Raw genomic sequence first — 25,785 nt, forward strand, 5'->3', positions numbered from 1 at the left:
ACAAACAGCAGAAGAGATGAAGAGACGGGGGATGAAAGGGCTGCACATCTCCAGAATGACAACGAGAGGCAAAGGGTGGCAGATCAACTAGAAATGTTGCCATCAGAAGTGTCCTTCGTTAAATGAGGAGGAGCTATATTTCCCTTGCTACGCGTCCTTCTTTATTAAACTGAGGTTTTTTTCTTCAGTTTCCAAAGCAAAGCAATACCAATAGCATTAAGGAAAATTTAATGTTCATTCTGGTCACATCAGACTGCACTACCTTTCTCTCAAAGGGTGCCCCAACGGGTCACCCCGTTGTCTAGTTCTTTATAGTTTTGCATATAGTGTGCTTTAATCCTTAAAGTCCTTTCTGCCTCTGGCGCATCACACTGTAATTTTACTGGTTCATCAAAAATATTTGGAAGTTATTGGCAACCTAATCCCACTGGGGTGCTACATGGCCATAAAGAAATGCAGTTGCAAAGGAGTCAGCTTGTTTGTTCCCCCTAGGTTTTTCATTCTTCCCATTAGTATGAGCTGCATATAAACAATTGTAGTAAGTAATTGAAAAACAGGGAAAGGTTTATAGTTCACCTTGTTTTATCGGAGTTCGAGGAGGTGAGAAACCCATGTAGTTTCCATAATTGACCATTGTCATGTGCTACTCCAAAAGCACAACAATTCAATGCACTGGCTGCAAGGGTGCAGGCTTTCGTTAAGGCAAAAAGATTCAGCTGCTTGAGTTGAATGGGAGAGAGGGTAGCTGTGCCACCTCAGCTATTATATGACATGTGCATACTGCACATCCACTAAAATTTTCTATAAGTTCTTTTAGTATCAGATCAGAAGGAAAAGTTGTCAAAAAATTACATATAGATAGAATTAAAATCATACAAATCTGGAGTACAGTTTGCAAACAAATTGTTTAAACTGCATAGTCTAGGGTGCTGGTGGTTGAGGCCCAAGGGCATCTTTGAGGCCGGTGTCAGGCTGTCTGCAAACAAGATTTCCCCCTTGTGGACGTCCCCATTTTTATCCCTACAGTGTCGACTGTCCCATTTCCATGTTGGTTCAATCAAAGAAGTGTCAAACTCATGCATTTAGAATGGTATTATCCAAACAACTACGCTGTTCAGAGCACAAGTTACCAGTCACAAGTGGATAGTATGTCTATAAAGTCAGTAATGTTAAGCCCAAAGTTGACAGTAAAATTTTAAACACAAGTTAATCTGGTTACAATTAATCAAAATTTGATCACTGTCAATTCACTTATGTATAAAACAAAGTGAGAATTGAAATAACATTCAAACTGTATAGGGCAGTGATCATAATGCTTTTAAAGCAATGTACAATATTGCTCAGAGGCTTTTGTGGAGCAGCCCAGGAATTTTCTCAAGTATTGTCCTCTATCTCCTTAACAGTTTTAATCTTTTGTTGTAATTATTTTTGGCAATATTGTAAAATACCCTATTTTGATTAACTGTTTCATCTTGCACAAATGTGTGTTTTTCTTTTAACCTCGGATGCAACTTATTTACAATGACATTTATTAAGACGGGCATTCCCACTACTAGAGTTAATCTGGGATACCTTTGAAAGCATTTATGTGTGCGTACTACATATTCAGTAATGTCATTGTCTTTGTACAACACTGTATATTTTTTGTCGGCCATGGAAACAATTTCCTTAGAGCTCCTAGTAGATCAGTTCAAGGTACATTTTAAATCAACTTTTCGCTTATCCCTTCTGCACTCCATCTTCTGTAGTGCTATTGGGAACCACTGCCTTGGTAGGGCACTGGCTGACGCCGGCCTCACCAAGTACTCAGGCATCGCTTGGCGTTGGCTTTATTGAAACCATGTCCAGGAAGGTAGGCGTACAACATATAGTTCATCCTCAAACTGGTGCCAGTGGTTTCTTTACACATATTGAAGGAGACAATATTATCTTTTGCCTGTTCTTTCTATGTCTTCTCCTTCTTAACTTTTGCTCACTTTCTCTGCTTTTTACAAGATCCATCCAACAATTTCACATCAACAATGAACAAACACAGACCACCCAACAGTCTTCTCACATTTTCTTTTAATAACATCTCCAGACACTCAGATACATATATTGTACCCATAGAATATACTTAATAAACACAAAGTACACTGCAGCTGTTGTGGTAAAATCAACACGTAACTCTGCCTCCTCTTCCAGCTGCCTATCACCTCATGATTCTGCCTTCTTTTACTACCCATAGTGCTTTCCCCTTACATTCCTTCTTCACCTTTCCTGCCTATTCTCTCTCCCACCCCTTGATCTTTCCTCTGATTGGTTTTTCACCTGGCACCTTCACCCCTCCCACCTTCTTTATGGGGCCCCTGCCCCCTCCTCCTTCAGTCCTGACGAAGGGTCTCGGCCCGAAATGTTGACTGCTCGTTTCCACGGATACTGCCCAACCTGCTGAGTTCCTCCAGCGTGTTGTATGTGTTGAATATACTTAATGTTTTCTACTCCAAAAATGTACAAACATACACGCTACAGAAAATCTTTAAGAGGTCTGGGACAGGGGACTTCTATGCCACCATTCGTGAATACACAGTCAGGGCACATAAACACACATGAACATGCGCACTCACATACATTTTGGATTTCCCTTTTTAAAAAGCACATGCTTGCCAAATTTTCCTGTGCTTTGTACGGGGTATGGCCCAGGACACAGCCTGGGCCAGAACAACCTTTTTTTTTGATGCTGCAGCTTTTCTGTGTCAGCGACTAAGAGATTGGCTTACCCTGACTACACCACACAGGAGGAAATTTGCATTCCAGCAGCAGAATCAGGTTTATTATCACCAGCATGTGTCGTGAAATTTGGAAACTTAGCAGCAGCAGTTCAATGCAATACGTAATACAGAAGAAGAAAAAAATAATAACTTACAGTATACGTATACTGACTAGATTAAAAATCATGCAAAAATAGTAACTATATATTAAAAAAGTGAGGTAGTATTCACGGGTTTAAGGTCCATTTTGGAATCGGATGGCAAAGTGGAAGAAGCTGTTCCTGAAACGCTGAGCGTGTGCCTTCAGGCTTCTGTATCTCCTACCTGATGGAGAACTTGCACTCTGTCCCTGGCTCAAATATGAGCAGCAGAAGATTTAGGACTGATCAGCTACTGGGGCTGAATTCCTAGTAAAACAATTGTCTGTTAGTTGTTGGGTTTATTGCACATCCTTCCATTATTCTTATCTCGATTGTCTCCAACATGCCTTGCTGTATAAAGGAAAGCTGTGTTCTTCTAGGTTGATTGCATTCTCATTTATCTGTCTGCAATGGGCAAGATTGGTTCCAACAGTCTCAAAGTTCTCACTTGTCTGGGTTTGACAACACTTCACCTCAGTCATCTTCACCTAGATGTTGTCTTTAACTTGCCTTACCAAATTTTCACATGAGCTCCCCCTGAATCCCATACAACCTAAATTTCCATGTGGGACCTGTTCAGAGGCCATATGGATGTTGTTTGCCTTGGCTTTAAGTTACCTTCTCAAAGAAAAAACTCCAAAAGGTGCACAAAGCCATGCTGACTGTTCCTGATCAGGATTTGACTATGCAAGTGACAAGCAGTAGATCTTGTCCCTCAGAATTCCCTCCAGTACCTTCCCTACAACTGAAACTCAGACTCGCCAACCCGCATAAGCAAGAAAAATCCTGCAGATGCTGGAAATTTGAGCAACACACACAAAAGGCCGGAGGAACTCGGGCAGCATCTCGGAAGAGAGTACAGTTGACGTTTCAGGCCGAAACCCTTTGACACTGGCCTGTAGTTTTCTGGCCTCCCCTTGCTACTGTTCTTGAACAATGGAATATTAGCAGCCCTGCAGTCTTCTGGGACTTTGTCAGAGGCTGTTGTTGCCAACAATATTTAAAAGCTGCTGTAAATTCTTCCCATTTCCTCTACAATTTCTAAAGGTGATTCTAAGTTTCCAGTTGTCTGTAATTTTAGTTCTGTGTCCTATATTCCTTCTAACTTCTTTCTTCAGCCTCATACTTTTTTTCTGTGATATCCAATATAAGCTCAAAAATCCACATTACTACATTGCAAACCTTGGGACTTAATTAACAATTGTTTTCACAATTTCCACATTAGCTGTGTTTTTCTACTTCAGTATGTTTATTTTCTGTCTCTTAACTACCAGCTTTTAAAGAACTATTATCTTAACAATCTCTGAAATTTGTCAGACATTGCCTATACTTGCTCATTGTTTTCACACTTTTCCTGCCTGTTGAGGTGTCTGTGACTTGAAATGTCAATTTTCTTTCTCTACCCCCACCCGCCCCCAACTCCCCATGCCAAGTGCTTCCAGCAATTTTTACTTTGTGTTAGAGATCTAGTATCTATTGAGTGTCTCTATTGGAGCATTTAGAAAATTGTGGAGACCTGAAAGGAAATTGAGTTACTGAGGCTGTGTGCTAAGCAGCAGCAGCAGAGCCTGGTCTCCAAACATCTGTCATTGGACCAAGGGCTGTAATTATAAGGAAAGATTGGGTAGGTTGAGCTTATTCTCACTGACATGTAGGTGGAAGTGGCTTTATCCCAATGCTGTGGATTCTTTAACTTCTGTAAGGTGAGAGGAAAGTAACTTGAAGGAGATTTTGAAGAGTAAATTTTTCACACACAAGGTGTTGATTATCTAGAATGAGCTGCTAGAGGAGGTTAAAAATATAAGATATAATTAGAACCTTTGTGGTAATTGAGTAGATACTTGGATAGGAAGAATGAAAAAGGATATGGGCCTAAACCAGGCAAATGGAATTGGTGTAAATAGGCATTAAAGTTGGCATGAATGCAAAGAACTGAATGAGCCTGTTTGTTGATTTTTGGTTTTGTTTTTGGTTCTATGACCTCATCCCTTAATGTGGTAGTGTGTATAAAAAATTCCACACTTTTTAAAAAAAAATTTCAAACACAGGTCAGAATTGGAATGAAAGCAAGTCATCCTTAACTCTGAGGGACTGCCTGAGAAGAGGAGAAATTTCCAAAGTCAATCAAAGACTATCAATACCAGTAGCTTTGATGGGATTTAAGGAAAATCTAATCCAATTATTTTTTGTGCTGTCAACTGTGTAGCAATCACTATATATTTAAAAATATTTGCTGGATTAACAAAATAGGCTAATGTAATTTAGAACTTTACACAACTTCATTTGTAGAAACGTTTTAACTAAACCACTCCCACTTTTATTTATCCACCCAAGAAGTCTGAGGCCCGTGGAATGCACTAATTGTATGGTACTTAAAATACCTATTTTAACCAAATTAAATGAAAAACCAGTTCTTTGTCCCCAGTCTCCCATTTCTTCTGTTATTCGTTCACTGATTAATAAGTTACCTTCTTGGAAATGAAGCCTGAAACACTCAGTGAATTTCCCTTGAATGCAACATCTAGCTGAACCAGATTGTTGACTGATACATATCTGATCTTTAAGTTACATATTACATATGGGTTTGCCTGTTTATCTTGTGAATTTGCTTACTTTGTATCATTATACTGAGCGAAGATAATTAAACTGACAAAGCTTTCTGTATTCTTGAATGCCTTCATTGTGTTATAAAGGACAGAATTACAAACAAAGGAAACTTTCATTGATTTTTATATCTCCTGGGAAATACCAAGAGCTTTTAAGTTTGCATTTAGATTTTTTTTTAACAACCGCTCTAAAGAGCTTGGAGCACTTTCACAATTCAGGCCTCGTGTAGTCAAACAACAATCATCAAGTTTTATAGATGTTCATGACTAATGTATGTGACATTAAGCTGTTGCCTTTTTGGATTGTTTATTCCAAATTATAGAAACCATAGAAAATCTACAGCACAATACAGGCCCTTTGGCCCACAATGCTGTTCCAAACATGTACGTACTTTAGAAATTAGCTACGGTTGCCCATAGCCTTCTGTTTTTTTTAAGCTCCGTGTACCTATCCAAGAGTCTCTATCGTTTCCACATTCACCACTCTCTGTGTAAAAACACTTGCCCCTGACATCTCCTCTGTACCTACTTCCAAGCACCTTAAAACTGTGCCCTCTCATGTTAGCTATTTCAGCCCTGGGGAGAAAGCCTCTGACTATCCACACGATCAATGCCTCTCATCATTTTGTACACTTACTATGGAGAGATTATGGTGAATCTCACTTGATAATAATCAAACGGGAGATGGCCATTGGATCCATGCTAACTCTCAGGAGAGCAGTCCCTTTCCACCTCCATGTTGACCTGTTCCATGCAACAGTTTCTTTTACATGCCTCTCAATTGCCTTTTGATACTTTCTTGACACTTGACTACACTAAGGGGTAATTTTCAGTAACTGATTACAAACCTGTACTTGATGGAACCCTGTGCTGTGATGGAGAGAATGCTAATCCACACAGACCATACCTAAAGTCAGTGTCAAACTCAAGGTTGTGGAGCAGTGCTGACTGCTGCAATACTGTACTGTCCTCCTTGCAAATCAACCCCCTCCTTGTTTGTGTTAACTGTCCTTGTAGGTTGAAGTACAGATCAGTTGAGTCTGCTCATCTAAAAATTAATCCTATACATTAATAATATATTAAGGGACTCAGCAGGTCAGAAAAGGAATAAACAGTTGATGTTTTGGATCAAGGTCCTTCATTGGGACTGGAAAGGAAGGGGGAAGAAGCCAAAATAAGAAGGTGGGGTGGGGCGGGGAAGGAATACAAGCTTAGAAGGTGATAGATGAAGCCCGGTGAGTGGGGGGAATGAAGTGAGAAACTGGGAGGTGATAGGTGGGAAAGTTAAAGGGCTGAAGAAGGAGAATGTTGATAGGAGAAGAGTAGTGGACTGTGGGCGAAAGTAAAGTGGGAATGGCACTAGGGGGATGTGAGAGGCAGATAGGAGAAGGGAAGAGAAAAGATGGGAGCCAGAGTGAAGAATAAACAAATGGGGAGAAGAGAAAATTACTGGAAGTTAAAGGAATCAATTGTTCATGCCATCAGGTTAGAGGCTACCTAGACAGAGTATGAGGTGTTGCTCCTTCATTGTGGGAATAGGAAAGGTCATCGTCTGACATGTCAGAATGGGAATTAGATTTTAAACGGTTGGCCACCGGGAAATCCTGCTTGTTGCAAAAGGAGGAAAGGTGTTTGACAAAGCAGTCCCCCAGCCTACATCCAGGTCTTACCAATGTAGAGAAGGCTGCATTGGGAACCCTGGATACAGTAGATGACCCTCACAGATTCATAGGTGACGTATTGCCAAACCTGGAAGGACTGCTTGGGGCCCTGAATGGAGGTGAGGGAGGAAGTGAATGGGCATGTATAGCACTTCCACCTGCAGGGTTATTAGTGGGGAGGGACATATGCGGAAGAGAACCACAGAGTGACTGCTGTGGAGAGTGGCACATGAGGCAGGGGAACGTGTTTAGTGGTAGGATCCATTTAAAGGTGATGGAAGTTGTGGAGAATTAGGTGCTGGATGCAATGGCTCGTGGAGTGTTGAGTAAGGACAACAGCAATTCTATCCCTGTTAAGGTGGCAGGAAGATGAGGTGAGGACAGATGTTCGGGAAATGGAGATGCGAATGAGCATAGCGTCAATGGTATAGGAGGATATTTTTGATGCTCTGGCTAGGGAAGTCTCTTTCTGGGAACGGATACAGTGGAGACAAAGAAACTGGCAAAAGGGAATGGTATTTTTACAGATCAAAGGGTGGGAAGAGGTATTGTCATAATAATTGTGAGAGTCAGTAGGTTTATAAAATGTATTGGTAGACAGTTTGTCCCCAGAGATGGAGACAGATAGACTGAGGGAGGTCCCTTGAATGGGCCAACTGAATTTAAGGGCACGGTGGAAGTTGCAGGCAAAGCTGATGAAATTTGACAAGCTCAGCCTGAGTGCATGAAGCAACACCAATGCCATCATCAGTGTGGCACAGAAGTCCTATCTGTGAGTCCTGTGTCTGGGTTACCTTTTGTTTTCTGGTTTACTAATTTCATCCTATAACTTCATACAATTTGGGTTTTTTTCTTTGCTTTCCTCTGACCAAAGGCACAATGGTATAGAAACATACCCAGAAAAGAAAATTCATGCAGGAGAAAGGGGGAAGATATAAACTTAAGTGGATCAGCCATAAATCAGGGCAAAGGCCCTCAATATTCATTTGTATTGTGTGATTCAAACCCGAGAAAAATCAACAAGCTGTTTTTTCACAAGCTTTCATTCATGTATTTTAACTCCACAGCATAGGAAGAAAGAGACTTATTGCATACGTCCCTAACTGATGCTAAATGCAGTCAAGTAGAAGTCCATATCTTACACATCCATGCCAGTTCAATGGATCATAAGCTTCTAGTCCTGTTTCTTAATTTTGTTTAATTTTAAGGTGTTGAGTTGTAAATTTAAACACAAATTTCTGCCTCATTTGGATCTTGCATGTTGTGTGTGGCCCTGAGTATAGTTTCGACTAACCTGCTGTACTCTTTGAAAGATGGTTCTTTACATAGGCTATTTTGCTGAAGTCAATCACTGAACCATTAAACTTTTAAATTTCTGGCTTTTAGCTCATTTAAGGGAGGGAAAGAAGTATGGCCACCTTGAGTATCACTGGGGACTGATTAGCCTCTGCTGACATATGAATGCTGTTACCATTGAACCAACCCAGTTAAGAGTAGCTTGAAAGTGGGTGACCAACAGAAATTTAAAATAAACTTGGTATTAATGTTGCAAAATGTACTGCATTGAACTTGAAGCATTTTCGTGTTATATCTTGATAACTATCTTATTGAATTTTAGATAATACTTTAGGCGAAAATGGTTCAAGAACTCATTCAACATTAGCAGTTCGAGACAAAGTGCTGACCAAACCAACTTTTCACAAAGAGCCTGCAATATTAGAGCTGCCATCATCTGATCACGTTGGACTACAGTGCAATCGTGCAGGTACCACACTTCATACACTTGATGGTTTGAACTCTATGGAATTACCCTCGTACCAAAATACCTTTATCAAAGCAAAGAAACCCGAGCACTCTGTTTCCAACTTTTCTAATGAGGCCAGTTATGAGTTAAAACACAGTGGATGTAATGAAGACAATGTGAAATTTGTGGACCCTGGCGTGGTAGCTAGATCTCCAGATACCGTCTGTGAAAGCAAACATATAAGCAGTGACTATGAAAATCAGCTAACAGCTCAAACTGATAGGCTTCAGAGAGTAAAACGATTTCTAAGTATTAACTGTGAAAAAAATTTGCAATTTACACACCGGAGAGGCCCGACAAGTGAAGCTGAATTTCACTGCAATTCAAATCTCGGTTCCTTAGTGGGAAGGATGGCTAATAAAGTTCCTCTTGCATTCAATAAAAAAGAAAACAGCGTGTATGATAAACCTTTGATTCCCCTAATAGGTGTAAAAAACGGGGTTCAGCTTTTCGAAGAACACAAAACCACCTCAATGGATGCTGGAAGTAACATTGAACAAAACCTCAAAATCAGATATGAAGACTTTCAAGCAACCCAAAGGGAGAAAACAGTCATTGATCAACATGAGGCACAATACACATTTTTTCCTAGTGTGGTGCTTCCCAATTGTCTGAAGTGCCCAGAGAAACAAGACGACCATAAGTTAAAGCATAAATTAAGTAGAAAGAAATCGAATGGTGCGCAGGTGACGAGAAAATCTGCAGTTACAAAGATAGGTGCTCAATCCATTGAATTTTCTTGTAGCAGTGGGTTATTGCAAAATAAGGTGCCGCTGGATCACAGTTCTGTTCCATCTTTAGGTAATGGGCTACCAATATCATCCCAAAACTTTAACATGACAAGATCTTCAGAAAATGGCCTGGAGGGTCAATCATTTCGACTAGCATGCAGTAAATATACACTCCGAACTAAACGGAAAGTAAGCTATGATGCTGAAGACAATGAACTGATCCAAGGCGCAGAAATTCTGAAGGCAAGCCCAATTCAGCTGGAATGTTCAAGAATCAATGATACTGCAGCAGATCGATCCCAGCGGTCACGTAAGAGGAGGAGGCTTAATAAGAAGGAGCCTCCTGTGATAATAAAATATATTATTATTAACCGATTTAAAGGTAGAAAAAATATGTTGGTTAAGATAGGGAAAGTGGATTCAAGTAAAGACCATGTTGTGCTCGATAATGATAAACTTCAGAAATATGAGAAGCTTTCACCGTTAAAAGACTGGTGGCCTAAGATTACTGACCCCCCTGTTGCTAGCAAACCTTTTACAACACCTACACCAAAGAGAGGAAAGAAACCAAAAGTCCAAGCGAGCTTAAAAAAAAGAGCTGGAAGATTCAAAAAATTACAAAAAAAAGAAAAACTGAGACCCATGAGCCAAAGTCAAATAAAAACGAGGAAGATAGAATTTGCACCCCTCTCTCCTCCTTCACCTTGCTATAGTGCTGAGGCCGATGACTGTTTAACAGAATATAAAGATGTAATGTCTAAACTTGGCTTCATGTCAGAGAGAATGCCAAGTCCTACTAAACCATCACCACCTCGATGTTGGTCACCAAGTGAAATGCAAGAGGATGGAATGCTAGCCTTCGCTTCGGTAGAAGATGACATACTTGTAAGAGACTATGATCCATGTGCTTTAAGGAATTCTGATGAGAAAAGGCTAGTGCAAGGTAATAGAAATAATGACAAAAAGCAAAGTTTAAAACCTAGGAAAAAGTCACCGTCCAATGCTAACTGTGTAGCAGCTAAAAAGACAAGAGTATCACAGAAATCTAGGCAGGTTGTTGTAAATGATGAAAAAGAAGAACAGAAAGGTAAACATCGGAAAAAAACCAGAAAAAGATGGACACGGAAACAGAAAAGTAAATTTCCAAATTTCAGTGAAAAACCAGCAACTTCTCAAAGTTTAGAAGTGCATGAGCAAAAAGGAAGCTGTGAACTTGTCAATGGTGAACTGACTACTTCCTCTAAAGAGAGAGTCAGAAACGGGTTTTGTAGAGATTTTGAAAATGTGCTTGTTGCAGAATCTGAAACTGCTTGTAAGAATGATGAGCAACCCAGTGTACCTCTGAGCCTCTGTTCGACAGGGCACCTTCCTTCAACTCAGCCCTATTCTGAAGAAATTCAAGGGGAATCTGGGGGTTACTATTGCTCTTTGCTGGAAACAGATGAAAATGCAGATCTACCTGCCTTTACTTATCCACCAGTTGAACAAGTCTCAGAGACACTATCTCAATTAGCAACATCTTCTCAGTCCCAGTTGCATTTCAGCCTCAGTCAAACAAGTCCGTCATGTACACACACTGATTCTATTTGCATGTTGGATAACAAAGCTCCAATGAAAGAAAATTTCAGGTTATCAATGGAGGCGAACCTTGCATCACAGGCAGGACTTGCCCTTTCTCAGAATGAGCATTGCATTGATCATTTAACAGAAGTTTCTGCAGGTCCATGTTCTTCACAGCCCGTGCAGTATTCTCATTTGCCAGTTCAATCTGCTGAAGACATGTGCAGACTACAGAGAAACAATTTATCCCAACAAATGTCGCAGGTTATTAGCCATGTGCAAACTGGTAGTCAACAAGGTTCTCATCTTAAAGAAACGCAAAGTGGAGAGAACTCACACTTGTATGAACCTGAGCAAAATTCAACATTACCCCAATCAGAGCTTGTTCCTGATGGCAAAGCAAACCATTCATCTCAACAGTTCCAGCAATCGAAACTCTATCAGCAGTCAAAACCTACTCTACCTTTGCCTGAGAGAAATCAACATTCCACATTTTCACCAGGGAATGATGCTACAAGCCTACCTGCCAGAGTTTCTCTGATAGGAAATGGAAAGGATGGTCATTGTCTTAACTTTACTCCAGGCAGCCACAGTAGATTGTCAAAAAAGGTTTTTGAAAGGGAGCAAGAAACGAACAACATTTTGGATATATCTGATTTCACCCCTCCTCGAATAAAGCAAAAGGTGGTGTCGGAAACTTTTTTGGAAACTGATCTCATGCCCCAATCTCAAAAGTCTGACCAAAGAGTAATAACTGATAGTCAGACTTCAATGAGTAATGGTCAATCCAGTCTCACTGTGTTGAGAGAGATGCTGCAGAAAAGGCAACAAAAAGCACAGCAATTGGATGCTCGAAGTCCTTTTCCAAAACCACAGTTTCAAAGAAATACTTCTCACACAAATGAACAAAACGAATTCCATAAAGGTTCTGCTGATGCAAACCTCTCTAGTAGTGCCGCTTTTGCTCATTCAAAATCCCCAAAAGATGCTTTCTCCAAAAAAACAAAAAATTCTAGAAGTGCCAAGCATATACAGAAGAAAACCAAAACCACAAAAAAGGATTTGATTAAGAAATCGCAGGCTTCTCAATCCAAATGTCCTTTTTCCGACGACAGCCCTGTTTTCCATTCAGATGCCGGCTTTGATAGCTGTTATAGTTTTGATAACTTATCACCTGAACTTCCTCAGTCGTACAATTTTGATATCAATACGGTTGGACAAACCAGATACTGTACTATATATTCTGGATGCCAATTCATGCCGGCGGCTGAGCAAAATCTGCCTCAAAAGTTTTTGAGTGATGTTATTCAGGAGTCTGTTCCTGCCCAGACGATAATAGAGACCTGTATGTACAAATCTCAGAATAGTAAACCCCAACACCTCGAGCAGGTAGCTCGGTCCACAGACAGTACAGAGTGGGCTCGGCCTGGCTCAATAAGCCCTGACCTTTTTGAGAAGTCCTCTTTAGACAATGGAGAAAAGTTGAAAGAATTGAATAACAATTCTAATGTGCCAGTTCAGAATGCACTATCAGCCTCTCCTGAGTCATCAGGTACGCATTTGTCTGGTGTATCAATGATGGAGCTCAAAGACCAGTCACCTGTTCAATGTCCTGACTCTGTAGAAAATGAATCTTCCTGTAGCCCTGTAGTGTCATCCACCAGCCAGATAATGCTGTTGGATGAGGGAAGTGGAAGAGAGTGTGACAAATCTGAGGTCTGTCTTTCTGGCCTTTCTACTGGTTCAAGTCCAAATGGAGCGATGGGATTTATTGGTGATGACATTGTACCGATGAGCTGTGAAGATCCAGAGCTCTGTGTTTCCAAATACAGCAATGATTCCCCAGTGACATCTCATGGCTCTTCAGCATCTGTCAGCTCACCATTACAAACCAAAAGTTATGTCAACCGTACAACAGGCGCCCATGTTTTAAAGCCTTTAATGTCACCACCAAGTCGAGAGGAAATAGTAGCAACTCTGCTTGATCATAACCTGGCAGAAACTGTCTACCAGGAGCCATTCTGCAGTGATCCTTCTGATGCTCCAGAAAAACCCTGGTAAGAGGTCTAATTGCCCCTGTATCTAACTTAAAATTAAAACTAGTTTACACTCTAATAATGTTGTTATACTTTGAAATATCTTGTTCAGATTATTCTAATGCAAGTTTGCTAATGTAACAAAAATGTCCTTGATATACAAGTTCAACATTCCAAAACCTGTTCCCTCTGTTATTTAAAAAATTCAGACCATGCCCTTCCCAAATTTTCCCTTTTGTCAACAGTTCTGAGTTCTGTTCTTTTTGTGTTAATTGAGTTGTTTTCCGAACAAACATTATCTCCTATTTTCTCAGGCATGAGTTCTCCTAATATCATTAATACTTTTCGTTATCTGTTTATTGAAGGTTTTTGTTCATTTATACACTGCTAGAATATTTTAAGAACTGTTTTGGTCTGCAGAATGTTACCAAAAGAAGTGAAAAGGATAACTCAAAATTTGCTCCAAAAGAATTAGATCAGTGTTCCAAGCTACTACTTTAATATTCAATTTGTGCACCTCCCTCTTTGCTAGATTTTTCCTCCAGTCAGTGAGACGTGTACCTTAGCTTTAATCTCATAGATCGTGCCACTAATGAGTGGATTTACCTGTTTTTTGCAGGTCTATACATATTTGTATCACAGCTATAGAATGTGTTCAATTTAGTAGTGGTGGATAGTGTATTTCTTGCAACACGCACAAAATGCTAGAGGAAGTTCTGCTGAAAGATCTCAGCCTGAGACTGTACTTTTTTCCATTGATGCTGCCCGGCCTGCTGAGTTCCTCCAGCATTTTATGTGTGTTGCTGGACTTCCAACATCTGCAGAATTTTCTCTTGTTTGTGAATTTCTTGCAGTGAGTTTAGTCCACTTGCTCAGAGCATCTTCATTCTGAAGAAATTCAAGCTGGTTTTCTGCTGCAGATAATCTAACCCTTGTGATGCGATTACCATATTCCAGCCTGAAGGAAGGTTGTCTGTATGTTTTCAAGATACAGGCAACCCCTACGTTGTGTCCAGTTGGATAACAGAAATTATCTTGCAAATTACTGCTCAAAAATTTGAGACATGGAATAAAATTTGCTCTTTCAGAATTTATATGAAAAAAATAAATACAACTTTTTTAAACTCTCATTTAGTGACATGCAGATGAAGCAACTGTGCTTTATGAAAAATTGTGACACAATTAACTCAAGCTGTAGGATTGAATATCAAGTCTAAAATTTTCTAGGAATATTGTATCATCTCCCCCAGTAGCATTGCTGGATTAGGGAATATAGTTCCAAAAGCATTTTGGAAATAATTTTATAAAGTGCAATGATTCAATTAGACTTAAGTATCCGGAGTATTAACTAAGTGATATCGTAAAGGCCATTTGCTAGCAGAAAGAACAATCCCTGCAAAGAAGCTAATGGCCAGGTGACTTATGTTTGCGACAGGTTTTGACTGTATTGATTATCAGTTTTAAGTGTACAAATTAAAACTGTCTGGTACCAATTTATCCCTTTTCAAAGATCTTGAGTTTTGAACTGGGAACAGTTTTAGTCTCCCCTTCTGAATAAATATGCATATAAAATCTGTTCATTACTTTAGGTTAAATTCAGAAACATGTATTACCGTCTCCTGGATTTGGTCATTCCAGCAATTTTTGTAATGATATAGCTGTGGCTTTTTAAAGCATAAATAAACTGCTGGAAACATTCAACAAGTCGGGTAGCGACCATGTAAAGAGCAAGTTAACTTTTCATGGATAGAGGACAAACAATTCTGTATCATTCTGAGGGGATGGTGGTATTGGAGGGGGGGTGTGGTTTGATGGGGCAAGGAGAGTAGGTAGGGTGGGGCAAGGGTTGGCCAGAGGATGAGCTACAAATGAGATAATTTGATCAACAGGCTAATGGAGTAGTTGCAAACAGTCCATTGTTCATAAAAAAGATTGGAAAAAAACAAAGACATGGAGAGTGAAAACATGTACAAAATAGTGTAAGATTTCTAAGATGTAGGAATGTGATCTGCACAGTAGGCCAGGCTTTACTAATGGAGAAAAAGCCCATTATCCTTCTGTGACCTTGTCCATTCTGAGACAGACTCAAAAAGGAAGTGTTTTAATATGAATTATAAAGCTGCAGATCTGAAAAGTGCAATGTACCCTCCAGTTTACGTTGGGCCTCATTATAAAAGTGCAGGAGGTGACATACAGATGGAGAATTGGAGTAGCAGGGAACAGGTAATTTCTGTGGATTGAAGCTGGTGCTCCACAAAGGCTGCTTCACCCAGCTAGATAATTTGGGTGTCAGGATGATGAAAAGTAGAGGTGAACAGACAGATGTTGCTTCTCCTGTGGTTACATGGGAAACTGCTATAAGACTGGATATGTTGGGTGGTAAAGGAAGAATAGAGCAGGGAAATACAAACAGTAACAGTCCTTTAGAAATGCTGAAAGGGAGGGGAAGGTGTCGTATAAAATCCTAACAAGTTTGGGACAGACTAATTGAGCTAGCTGTTGGAGTGTAGATTGGTCGCCATATTTGTCGCCATTCTGTCTTCTGAGGTAGAGTCAGATCAAAACAGAGATGTCAGATGGACCATTGATGTTAAGAACATGATGGAAATTGGCAGCAAAAGTTAAGACATTTCTGAGTTTTGTATTGTAATGAGAAAAGAGTTGATGGAATGGACCCAAGTAGGACTGAAAGAAAAACTGTTCTATGTACAAAGTCACCCAATAGTACCATGATTGCCCATTTTCTTCTGGGCATTCATGGTAGAACAAAAAAGTACAATAGAATCAGTGAAAAACTACACACAGAGACTGACAAGTTGTCACAAATACAAAAAGAAACAAGTAATAAATAAGTGAATAAAACTGAGAACACGAGGTGTAGAGTCCTTGAGAGCTAGGCCAAAGGTTGTATTCAATAATCTTGTATTCCACAAAAAGATAGATTTAGCTTTAAACAATGCAGGTTCCCTCAAATGCAGAGAATGTGTTTGGAGGTGAAGAGGTTGTTGAATGTGAGAATGAATCCAGCTAGGTGAATGAGTGTCAGTGGAGAGGAACTAGTTGTGGTATTGTTCAAGGAAGAAACTGAGGGATGTTGGACTATCTTATTCGTGGTGTAGACATCTACATCCATGGTAAAGATAAGTCGATTGGAACCAAGGATTTGACTACTGGAAAAAGTTGCAGAGGAGTTTTGAAGGTGTCACTAGTTATAAATGTTAGAAATTGGACTGGCGAGAAAGAATAGAAGGGAAATTCAGAAGGGGTTGTGAAAAGGTGGCAAGGCAAGGAAGTAGGTGGAATCAGGAGAATCTGGAGGAATTTTAAGAACTGTCTGAATTTGCATCTTTGATGTCGGAAGGGAGGGATAAAGGTCATCTGCTACAAATGTGAATTCAGTAAAGAGTCGAGGTAAACTGCAGACCATGATAACTTTGAGTTGAGTGAGGCAGTGTCACAGAATAAGGTCGAGAGCATGCATGCAGGGTGGATCTCAGGGTGCACTGAGAAAGAGGTTTCTTTGGTCCTTGCCTTCCAGACCATCCTTCACAATTTCCACCACCTTTGACCTCTCATTCTCTCCTTTCAGCTATTCATAGAAACCATTATCTCTGAGAATCCAGATTTGTTCCTCCACCTCTGCCATCCACTCTCTTCATAATGGGACTTCCTTTTTCAGCTGCAGGAAATGCAATACTGGTCCTTTCACCTCTTCTTTTCCCACCATTCTGGGATCCAAACAACCTTCCTAGTTTAAACAGCATTCCACTAGCAGAATTTGGTGTACTGCATTTGATGTTCACAATGTGGTCTTCTCCACATTGGAGAAACCCAATTCGACCTGCATGTGCACTTTGCTAAATACCTGTATTCAGGCCATGAGGCCAACCCTAAGCTGTTTGGTGCCTTCCAGTTTAATTTTTTTTTTGGTTTAATTACTCTAGCCTAATAAGCCCACATCACCCAGTTACACTCATGTGACCAATTAACCTATGAACCTTTTCTTTGTAATGTTGGAGGAAACTGGTGCACCCGGACAAAACCAACATGGTCCCGGGGAGGCATACAAACTCCTTACAGACAGTGGTGGAATAGAACCTGGGTCACTGGCACTAACCGGGACACCCCATCCACTCCTGCTCATTTTCATTCCTCATCCCATTCCTTGCAGTTTTATAATAAGGCTCAGCATAAACTTGAAGGGTAACAACTTGTGATGTGTCTGGATGTGTTGCTGAGTTCTGCACCTGGTATCAAATTCTACGGTTTCAGTAAGCAGCTTTCTCTGTATCAGAATGGGTCAGGTGGTATTCCCTCTCTATTCACACAGACTTGACCTGCTGGGCACACCCTGCAGCCCTGCATTTCACAACTCCAGCATTCCTTTATCTGTGTACTTGCTCTTTAACTGCCCTCGGTTGATAACTTTTATGAACAGTCAATTCTATCCCAAACCACCCCCATTATTCCATTGACCAGATTACCTATTTGCAGTTTGTTCTCACAGCAGCCCTGACCTCGCCTTGCAGTAAAACTTTGTTAAATTGTAAGATGACTATTTGGAAATCACAGTGCTTTTCACTTTGGCTCACCAGGTGATGTTTCCTGTGCTTCCTTTCCATTCACCAGGTCCCAATTCCCTGCAGTCCCATTCCACTCATTGGGACCACCTCCACTCACCATAGTCCCTTGAAACTGGGATGTTTTCTATTCTACTGTTTAATATCTAAAATGCAGTGAATTAAAAGTGTGTTAGAGTATTAATAGGAATGCATCCAATAATCTGAATTAACAGATTTGTTTTACTGTATTCCTCTTGACCTAATTGCCCATCATCCTTACAGCGTGATACTACCTTGTTTTCTTTCCTTCTGATGAAGGGGCTTCAACCTGAAACATTAATTCTGTTTCTCTTTCCATAGATACTACCTCTGACCAGCTGAATATTTCCAACATTTCTTGTTTTTATTTCAGACTTCCATCATCTGCTGTTTTGTTTCTCGAGGCTTTTTAGAGACATGGTTTGTCCCACTCCTAAATTCATAGGCCAGACAGAATGTAGGACAACCATATTGGTTGCAGTCACACCACATGCAAAGATTGCAGCGTGTAAACCTATGATGATTGTTGAAAGTGAAATGATTTGTACACGTTTGCAGTTATGACTTCATTGGTTTACCTCAAACCAAAATTGATGCCCAAAACTCTGCTTAAATTCCACAAAATGAAAGTTTATATTAGTCATCCAATGAAGTACCAGATATGAACACATCCTGGGAAAAAGGTGACAGAATTTGAAGAGCTACGTGCAAAAAGATTGTTCGAGCATGCCACATTAATCTGACATATTTGTGCTGTTTTTCTCTCAAAGATGTGACCTAATTTGCTAAATATTTCCAGTATTTTCTGCTTTAATTTCAGTGTTCCAGTCTCAGCAGTATTTTACTTGTAGGTTTTAGAATGATCCTAGCAATTATTGTCTCTTTTGAAATTAGTTAAGCGACTTTTGTCCTGCAACTAAATCATTCTTTCCATCAAAAATAGGGAGATTGGAGGCCGAATTTTGACAGTTGAAACCAGGCTACCCAATGAATTGCCGGAGTTTGATGGTGATTTTTCACTGGAAGGTCTGCAGTTCTGGAAGATGGCTTTATCAGCAATGACACAGAATGCTAGACCCGGCTCTCCTGCCTTTACTGGAAGTAGGCAGTCTGCTGCTCAGATAGCAGGCATTGCCTCGGGAACTTCTGAAGACTGTAAGATTATAATACTACCATGTAAAAACCCTCCTAGTTTACAAAGGGTGCAGTTGTGGCTTCAGGCAAAACGCGAGTATGACCATTCAAGGAAATGTTCAAAAAGTCAGGGTGCTGTAATGGAGAATGCCAACCAGGATCAGTGCTTGCAGCCTTCACAAGCTGATCAAGCTTCCACTTCTGAAACGGTGGCTACAGCATTCTCTTCAATTACAGTTGAAGAACAAGCAGCAGAGCAGACTTGTGAGAATGACCCCTCTCCTGAACCACCGCTCCTGAAAACACCGGAGCAGAAGCAGAAGTCTCCAAGCCATTTATCTAAAGTGGCTGAGCTGTTTGAAGATGAGGATGATTACTACAGTGGATACAGTTCTCCTGATTCACCACTCGTATCTCCATGGCAGCAACCAGCTTCTCCCAAACCAAGGCAGTGGGAGCCAAATGAAGACAAGGATATAGCTGATCCATCGCCAGACACCAACAGGGAGACTACAAATGATTTTCCATCACCGACCCAGAGCAGTATATCTCCAAGTACTGGACAGAGTGATGAACAGCAAATGGAAAACTCCCCCCTTCAGCCTAAAAGAGAAGCTGCTCAGAGTTCTCTTTCTGTTCTACATAGCACACCCTTGACACACCGAAATAAAAAGGATGGAATTCCGGAAGTACTTTACTGTACTCCTATACACATGGGTGAGTAATCATACTTGTGATAGAAATTGTATGTTAAAGAGGAACTGTAATTATAATTAATGCATTTCATGTTGGAATTCCAGCTTAGCATCTTTATACAGGCTTTGGTATGTTACTTATTAAAAATAAATGAATTACACTCAGTAGCCACTTTATTAGGTACACCTGATTGTGAGTGCAATGTTAATCAGCCAATCATGGTTGCAACTCAATGCATAAAAACAAGCAAACATGGTCAAGCAGTTCATACCAAATATCAGAATGGGGAAGAAATGTGATTCAATTGATTTTCACTGTAGAATGATTGTTGCTGCTAGATGGTGGTTTGGGTATCTCAGAAACTGCTGATCTGGGATTTTCACACAGCAGTCTAGAGTTTAGAGAATAGTGCGAAAAATAAATTTTAAAAATCGAGTGAGTGGCAGTTCTATGGGCAAAAATGCCTTGTTAATGAGATGGATCAGAGGAGAATGACCAGACTGGTTGAAGGTGACATTGGCTCAAACAACCTCACATTCCAGCAGTGGTGTGCAGAAGAGCATTTCTGAACACACATGTCGAACTTTGAGGTGCATGGGCTGCAGAAGAAGACACCACAATGGATTCCACTCCTCTACCAAATGAAGTGGCGACTGAGTGTATACAGTGCCTGTAAAAAGTGAGTCCCATAGCTAATCACCTCAGGACCTCAAGTGCAACACAATTTGCCTGGTCCTTCGTGCCCATCCCTATCTCATGATTACATTTACAGACAAAAGTGAATGATGCCTTTGTGCTTAAATAGAAAAGAACAAAGTAATGCAGGGGATATGGCCATCTGAAGCAAGGCGAGGCTGTCCAGTCCAAAAGCCTGCTCTGTCATTCAATGGCTGGACCTTCTCTCAGCACCACATTCTGCACTAAATCTATATTCCCTCAATTCCCACAATATCTAAGTGTTTTGAATATACAGTGCCTATTGAAAAGTATTCATCCCCCTTGGAAGTTTTCATGTTTTATTGTTTTACAACATTGAATCACAGTAGATTTAATTTGTCTTTTATCGACACTGATCAACAGAAAATATTCAGACCATTTTCTGAATATGTATATTGGATCCTGATCACTGTCTGTGTGAACTTTGCACATTCTCCCTTTGAGAAATTTTCTCTCAGTGCTGTAGTTCCCTCACACATCCCAAACGCAAGCAGGTTGGTAATTGACTGTAGTAAATTCCTCCTAAAGCCTGAATTCTGGGGGAGTTGATAGTAATATGGGGACAATATAAAGGAATCATTACAGACAGGTTCTTAATGCTCAGCATGGACTTTGTGAGCTGGAGGCTCTTTTTCTGTTCTGTAGGAGTGACTTGTGCTTTAGCAGGATGTGCTTATGAACATCTTTGTTTAATATATAAATTATTTTAACTTATTCAGAGCCCAGACAGCAGAAGATAATTCAAAGAAAGTCCAGTAATTCTGACTCCTTGAGGAAAGTGCTGCTAACAACTCAACTTAAGGTAACTCCATTTTTAAAAAAAATAATAATAATTGCTGCCACTGATATTGGAGTAACAGGTCAGTTACTTCACTTGCATCTTGTTGCTCACTTCTTCTATTTCAGGTAGGAGCACAGGCATTTAATTTCTTAAATGTTTGAGTCAAGAACTGGTAGGTAAATGACATTGCCAGTGGTTTCAACAATTATTTCATAGTCACCTTTGTTGATGTCAGTTTGCTAAAATAGTAGAATTTCAGCTGTTATCACAAAATTAAGTGTTCAGATTTCTGGTTATGGTTACAGCACTAACAACATGTATGCTGATAACTGTTCTATAATCTGTGTTGCACATAGATGCATAGCTAACCGGTATACTTGACAATGCTTCTTCCTGCTCTGCCTCCAATGAAGTCTCCATTTCATTCCCCCAGTTCATCAGTTCTCCATTGTATCTGCTCTGATTCCACACAGGTTCCTCTGAGCTGCTTTCCTCCTTTCTGAATTGTGGTTTCTTCTTTACCATTGTTGACAGAGCCCTTGACCTCATCTGGTGTCTGCACCACCACTTACACCCCTCTCTTTTCATAGATAGAGCAAGGATAAACTTCCCCTGGGTCTTGCTTTCCAGGTCATTGAGATCTAACTGATTCCAGACTCAATATTGAGTTCTATGAATTCAGGTAACTTGCTTTCTGTTTGTATCAACTGGTCACTTTGGATCTTCCATCTAACCTGGTCTCTGTTTTCCCTTCTGCAGCTCTAAATTGCACGTTTATTTTCACTCTAACTGTCCTCACTTCACAGCTTTTTCACTCACTTCACTTTCTTTCTACCTTTCTCAACAGTCTATCTTCATGGCACCCCTCACCTCCACCCTTCCCCACCCCTCTCTCTCCACACCTAAAACACACTTGTTTTAATATGAAATGTTTCCCCTTCCGCAGATATTGCCTGTCTTGCTGAGCCAGAATTCCAGCCTCTGCATTTTGTTTTATATTTTCATAGTTCTGGAGATTGAAACATAGCAACACTCTTCAGGTCTGTTAAGTCCAAATTAACTTTTGAATACTCATATACACATACTAATCGTATTTTTTTTACACTGCCCCCAGATTGTACCATTTACCTATACACTAGGGGTAACTTGCTAGCAGCCAAGTAACCTATCAACTTGCTGTCTATTGTGCTAAGTTCATGGAATTATCAATTTTCCAAACTTTCAAACAACTTCAGAACATTATCTATGCTCAGAGTACATTTGTGGTAGACTTTGATAAAACAGCTATGTTACTGTGAGCTTCATATGTAATGGCTCTTGTTACTCCAGATATTGTGTGACTTAGGAAGATGTTCAAATTACTGGCATACTGAAGATCCCTGTGTTCATGAGAATCCACGGCACTTGTCAACTTTGAGTTTGGATAACGGACATGCAAATAGAGCAGCATATACAGGGGAAAATCCATGTAAATGATGTAAAAACAAACTGCCGGAAGTGATCGGCAGTCAGGCACCATCTGTGGACATAAACAAGTGATGTTTCAAGTCAATGATTTTACAACATTCACCTGAAGCACAGTCTCTTTCTGTGATGTTTCCATAAACACTGCCTGACCTATTAAGTAATTACGGTGTTTTTTCATTTACATGTGCATAACCACTGGAACCTTATTCCTGCAGACTCCCACAAACACAACCATATTATTTATAGCATTGTTCTGAGGTATGAAGTTGCATAGTGTTATGATTGTAGGATCATTTCCCTTTGAGGTAATTCAGGATTCCTTGTTGCTTCTCCCATTGCATATTACATATAGAGAAATTCATTTGCAATTAATATAATATTCTAATGTTGCCATTTTACTTATAGAAAACTCCATGATTTTGTTTATGCACTCTTGCAGAATCAGTTTGCTGCTCAGTCTGATAGGAAAAGTACGTCCCAGATAGAAGGACCAACTTTAAACAACTCTTATGGCTTCAAAGTCAGCCAACAAAATCTCCAGGAGGCAAAAGCTTTGCATGAGGTATCGTATCATGGACTTGACATAAGTTCCTGGTTCTTTCAAGCCTTGCCTTTCTTATAATTAAAGTTTCTTTTGTAATTTAGTTTTTAAGTGTGGTGAACTGGGACTGATAAATTAAATGTTGCATAAGTACTGTAGGCATCATGGTGTTTTTGTGCAAAATGAGCTGGCTTGCATCTCTATACAGTAGTGCCTTTAACAATTTTGTGCTGTACTCAAGAACTTTGGGGTCAATAATTTACTTTTTGAAGTGTGTTGAACTTGTGCTGCAGAAGCAAACTGCTACAACCAGCGCTAGATCTTTCTTTGTGAGGCTGAATAAAGAATAGATGCTGGCCAGGGCACCGGGACAAGCTTGCTGTTCTCTGAACTGGAGGTGAAAGCTATGAGACAGCAGTGCTGCACCTTTCATCTTTGGCCTGAGTAGGCTGGTGAAACCAGGGTCTTACACCGCATCAAAAAAAGCTGTAGTTCTTTACTGAATTGGCTGTTTGTGTGTTAGTGTTCACTTTTCTAGAAATAGTCTTAAACTCACAATCTCTGCTACCAACTACTACAACTCTCCCCCCCCCCCCCCCCCACCAATAATGCAAGTGGAAAGAAAATGGAGGAGAACATGCTGTCAGGTTGTTTGGTCAAAGCTTGGATTGATAAATGAGGTAACAGCTTAGGAATGCTTCATTATCTCGCACATTAATGGAGGCAGCTTTAAACTATATTTAGAATTATCTAAGCCAATCTAATAGTTTTACTGTATTTTTAACCTGTTTCACTTGTGCTTTTGATCAAGTGTCCGAATGGTCTAGAAGACCAGAGAAATCTGGGAGTATAGACACAGAAATCACTAAAGTCACAACAATGGCTAATGAAGCATTTTTCATTCATCAAAGTTAATATGTTAAAGGGAAAATAGAAAAGCCATGTTAAATGTAGAGAACTTTATGATTTGTTTGTTTAAGTGAGATCCGAACTTGTTTCTGTTTGCAGGTGCAGTACCTTGTACTCATGAGCATGGAGTTGCATGCTCGCACAAGACGTGATTTAGAACCTGACCCGGAATTTGATCCCATCTGTGCCTTATTCTACTGTATTTCTTCTGATGCAGTGCTTCCAGAAACAAATAAGACTGAGATCGTTGGCGCTATAGTAATTGATAAAAATCATATCAGCACTCATAGAGGTATGAAGCATAGAATAATAAGGATATAAACTGGAGAATATAAAAGTTATTTAAGAACAGTTTTGGTATTAGTGCTGATTATTTGTGGTGTAACTGCTAAGATAGTATTCTCAAGAGCGGGCAAATCAGCTAATTTGTTTATTTTTATTTTGGAATATAGTATACTATTGTCCTGGATCTGCTTTGATAATCTATTGACTATATGAAGCACTTAATAAATTGAAAAGGAAAATAATTAAAATAAATCCCATGGAATTGATTACTTTAATGGGTTAATATATCACTTAAGTCAGGGGTCCCAACCTGTGGTCCACAGATCCTTTGGTTAATGGTGGGGGTCCATGGAATGAAAAAAGTTGGGAATCCCTGATCTAAGTATTTCATTTTTCAATATCTGGATTTGTTTGACCAACTAAACATATTCAAGTGTTATACAGTATAACAGCAACAGCTTGCATGTAATGCCTTTAAGCATTCCATTTCTTATCTGAATAGACCTTTGACGGTCACAGAGTTTCACTCAATAGATCTAGGCAATCCAGGTTGATGACCTGTAGCAGGTTGGAAAAAGAATAGAATCTCTCAGGTCAACAATTCAAACATCTCCCTTGCATGTAAAATTTGGATGGTGTTATTTTTCTAGCCTCTAATCCCCCAAATCTGGGGGTCCTGTCTTGTTTTAAGCATTTTACAGATATAACAGTGGAGATCATTTCTGGTTGATCCCTAGTGAGAAAAATTCCAAGCTCAGATCATGAGATAGCAGCTATGGCTAGGAAGCTTATCCTCTGTTCCTGCTGGAACTCTACTAATTTGTTACTTTCCATTGATGGAAAGTACTTTTCTAATCAATGTAGTTCTGTAAATAAACACAGAACAGATGACAAACACTGAATCTCAACTTGAATTAAAAAGATTATATCTCTGTTAATCAGTTTTTCATGATTGGGATTGATTTCCTTGATATCATTTGGTTGTGACTTGCAAGTTTATATAGCCAGTTACCTTGTTCAAATTTTATAAAGTTTTTCTGCAAGTTGGATTGGAATTGCATTCAATTTGACAGATCATCACTATCTCCTCAGGGCAATTATGCATGGGCAGTAAATCCTGGCCTTGCCCAAGGTGTCCAGTTACTGAAAAAAGAATAGCTGTACATCTCTTGTATGTTGAGACATTTATGTAATTTTCTATATCTATTGTAAGCATTGAGAATGCTAATGTGACATTACAGGAATTTGATAACTTGTTTAATTTCAGCAAGTTCAACAATGCCCAGCTTATGCCAGAATACTTGAACTGATGGGCAATGTTCTATTTCATCTTGTTAGCACAAAATTTCAAGTCTTAACCCAAGTT

The 25,785-nt window shown here is 39.8% G+C and overlaps 1 protein-coding gene across 3 annotated transcripts in view; it reads left to right on the forward strand.

The window, feature by feature from the left end:
* rev3l (REV3 like, DNA directed polymerase zeta catalytic subunit) overlaps positions 1-25,785 on the forward strand; it is a 171,669-nt gene that overhangs the window by 95,146 nt on the left and 50,738 nt on the right. For 2 of the 3 annotated variants that reach the window (XR_009514473.1, XM_059982930.1), the window contains exons 13-17: positions 8,776-13,309; positions 18,833-19,740; positions 21,156-21,238; positions 23,124-23,246; positions 24,234-24,426. Coding sequence is in view for 2 of the 3 variants with exons in the window: in XM_059982930.1 (XP_059838913.1) it covers positions 8,776-13,309; positions 18,833-19,740; positions 21,156-21,238; positions 23,124-23,246; positions 24,234-24,426 (5,841 nt within the window). In the remaining variant the exon portion in view is untranslated. The remainder of the gene's footprint in view (positions 1-8,775; positions 13,310-18,832; positions 19,741-21,155; positions 21,239-23,123; positions 23,247-24,233; positions 24,427-25,785) is intronic. The other variant, XM_059982931.1, reaches the window with a different exon arrangement.

Source organism: Hypanus sabinus, chromosome 10, assembly GCF_030144855.1.
Source record: "Hypanus sabinus isolate sHypSab1 chromosome 10, sHypSab1.hap1, whole genome shotgun sequence".
Lineage (NCBI taxonomy): Eukaryota > Metazoa > Chordata > Chondrichthyes > Myliobatiformes > Dasyatidae > Hypanus > Hypanus sabinus.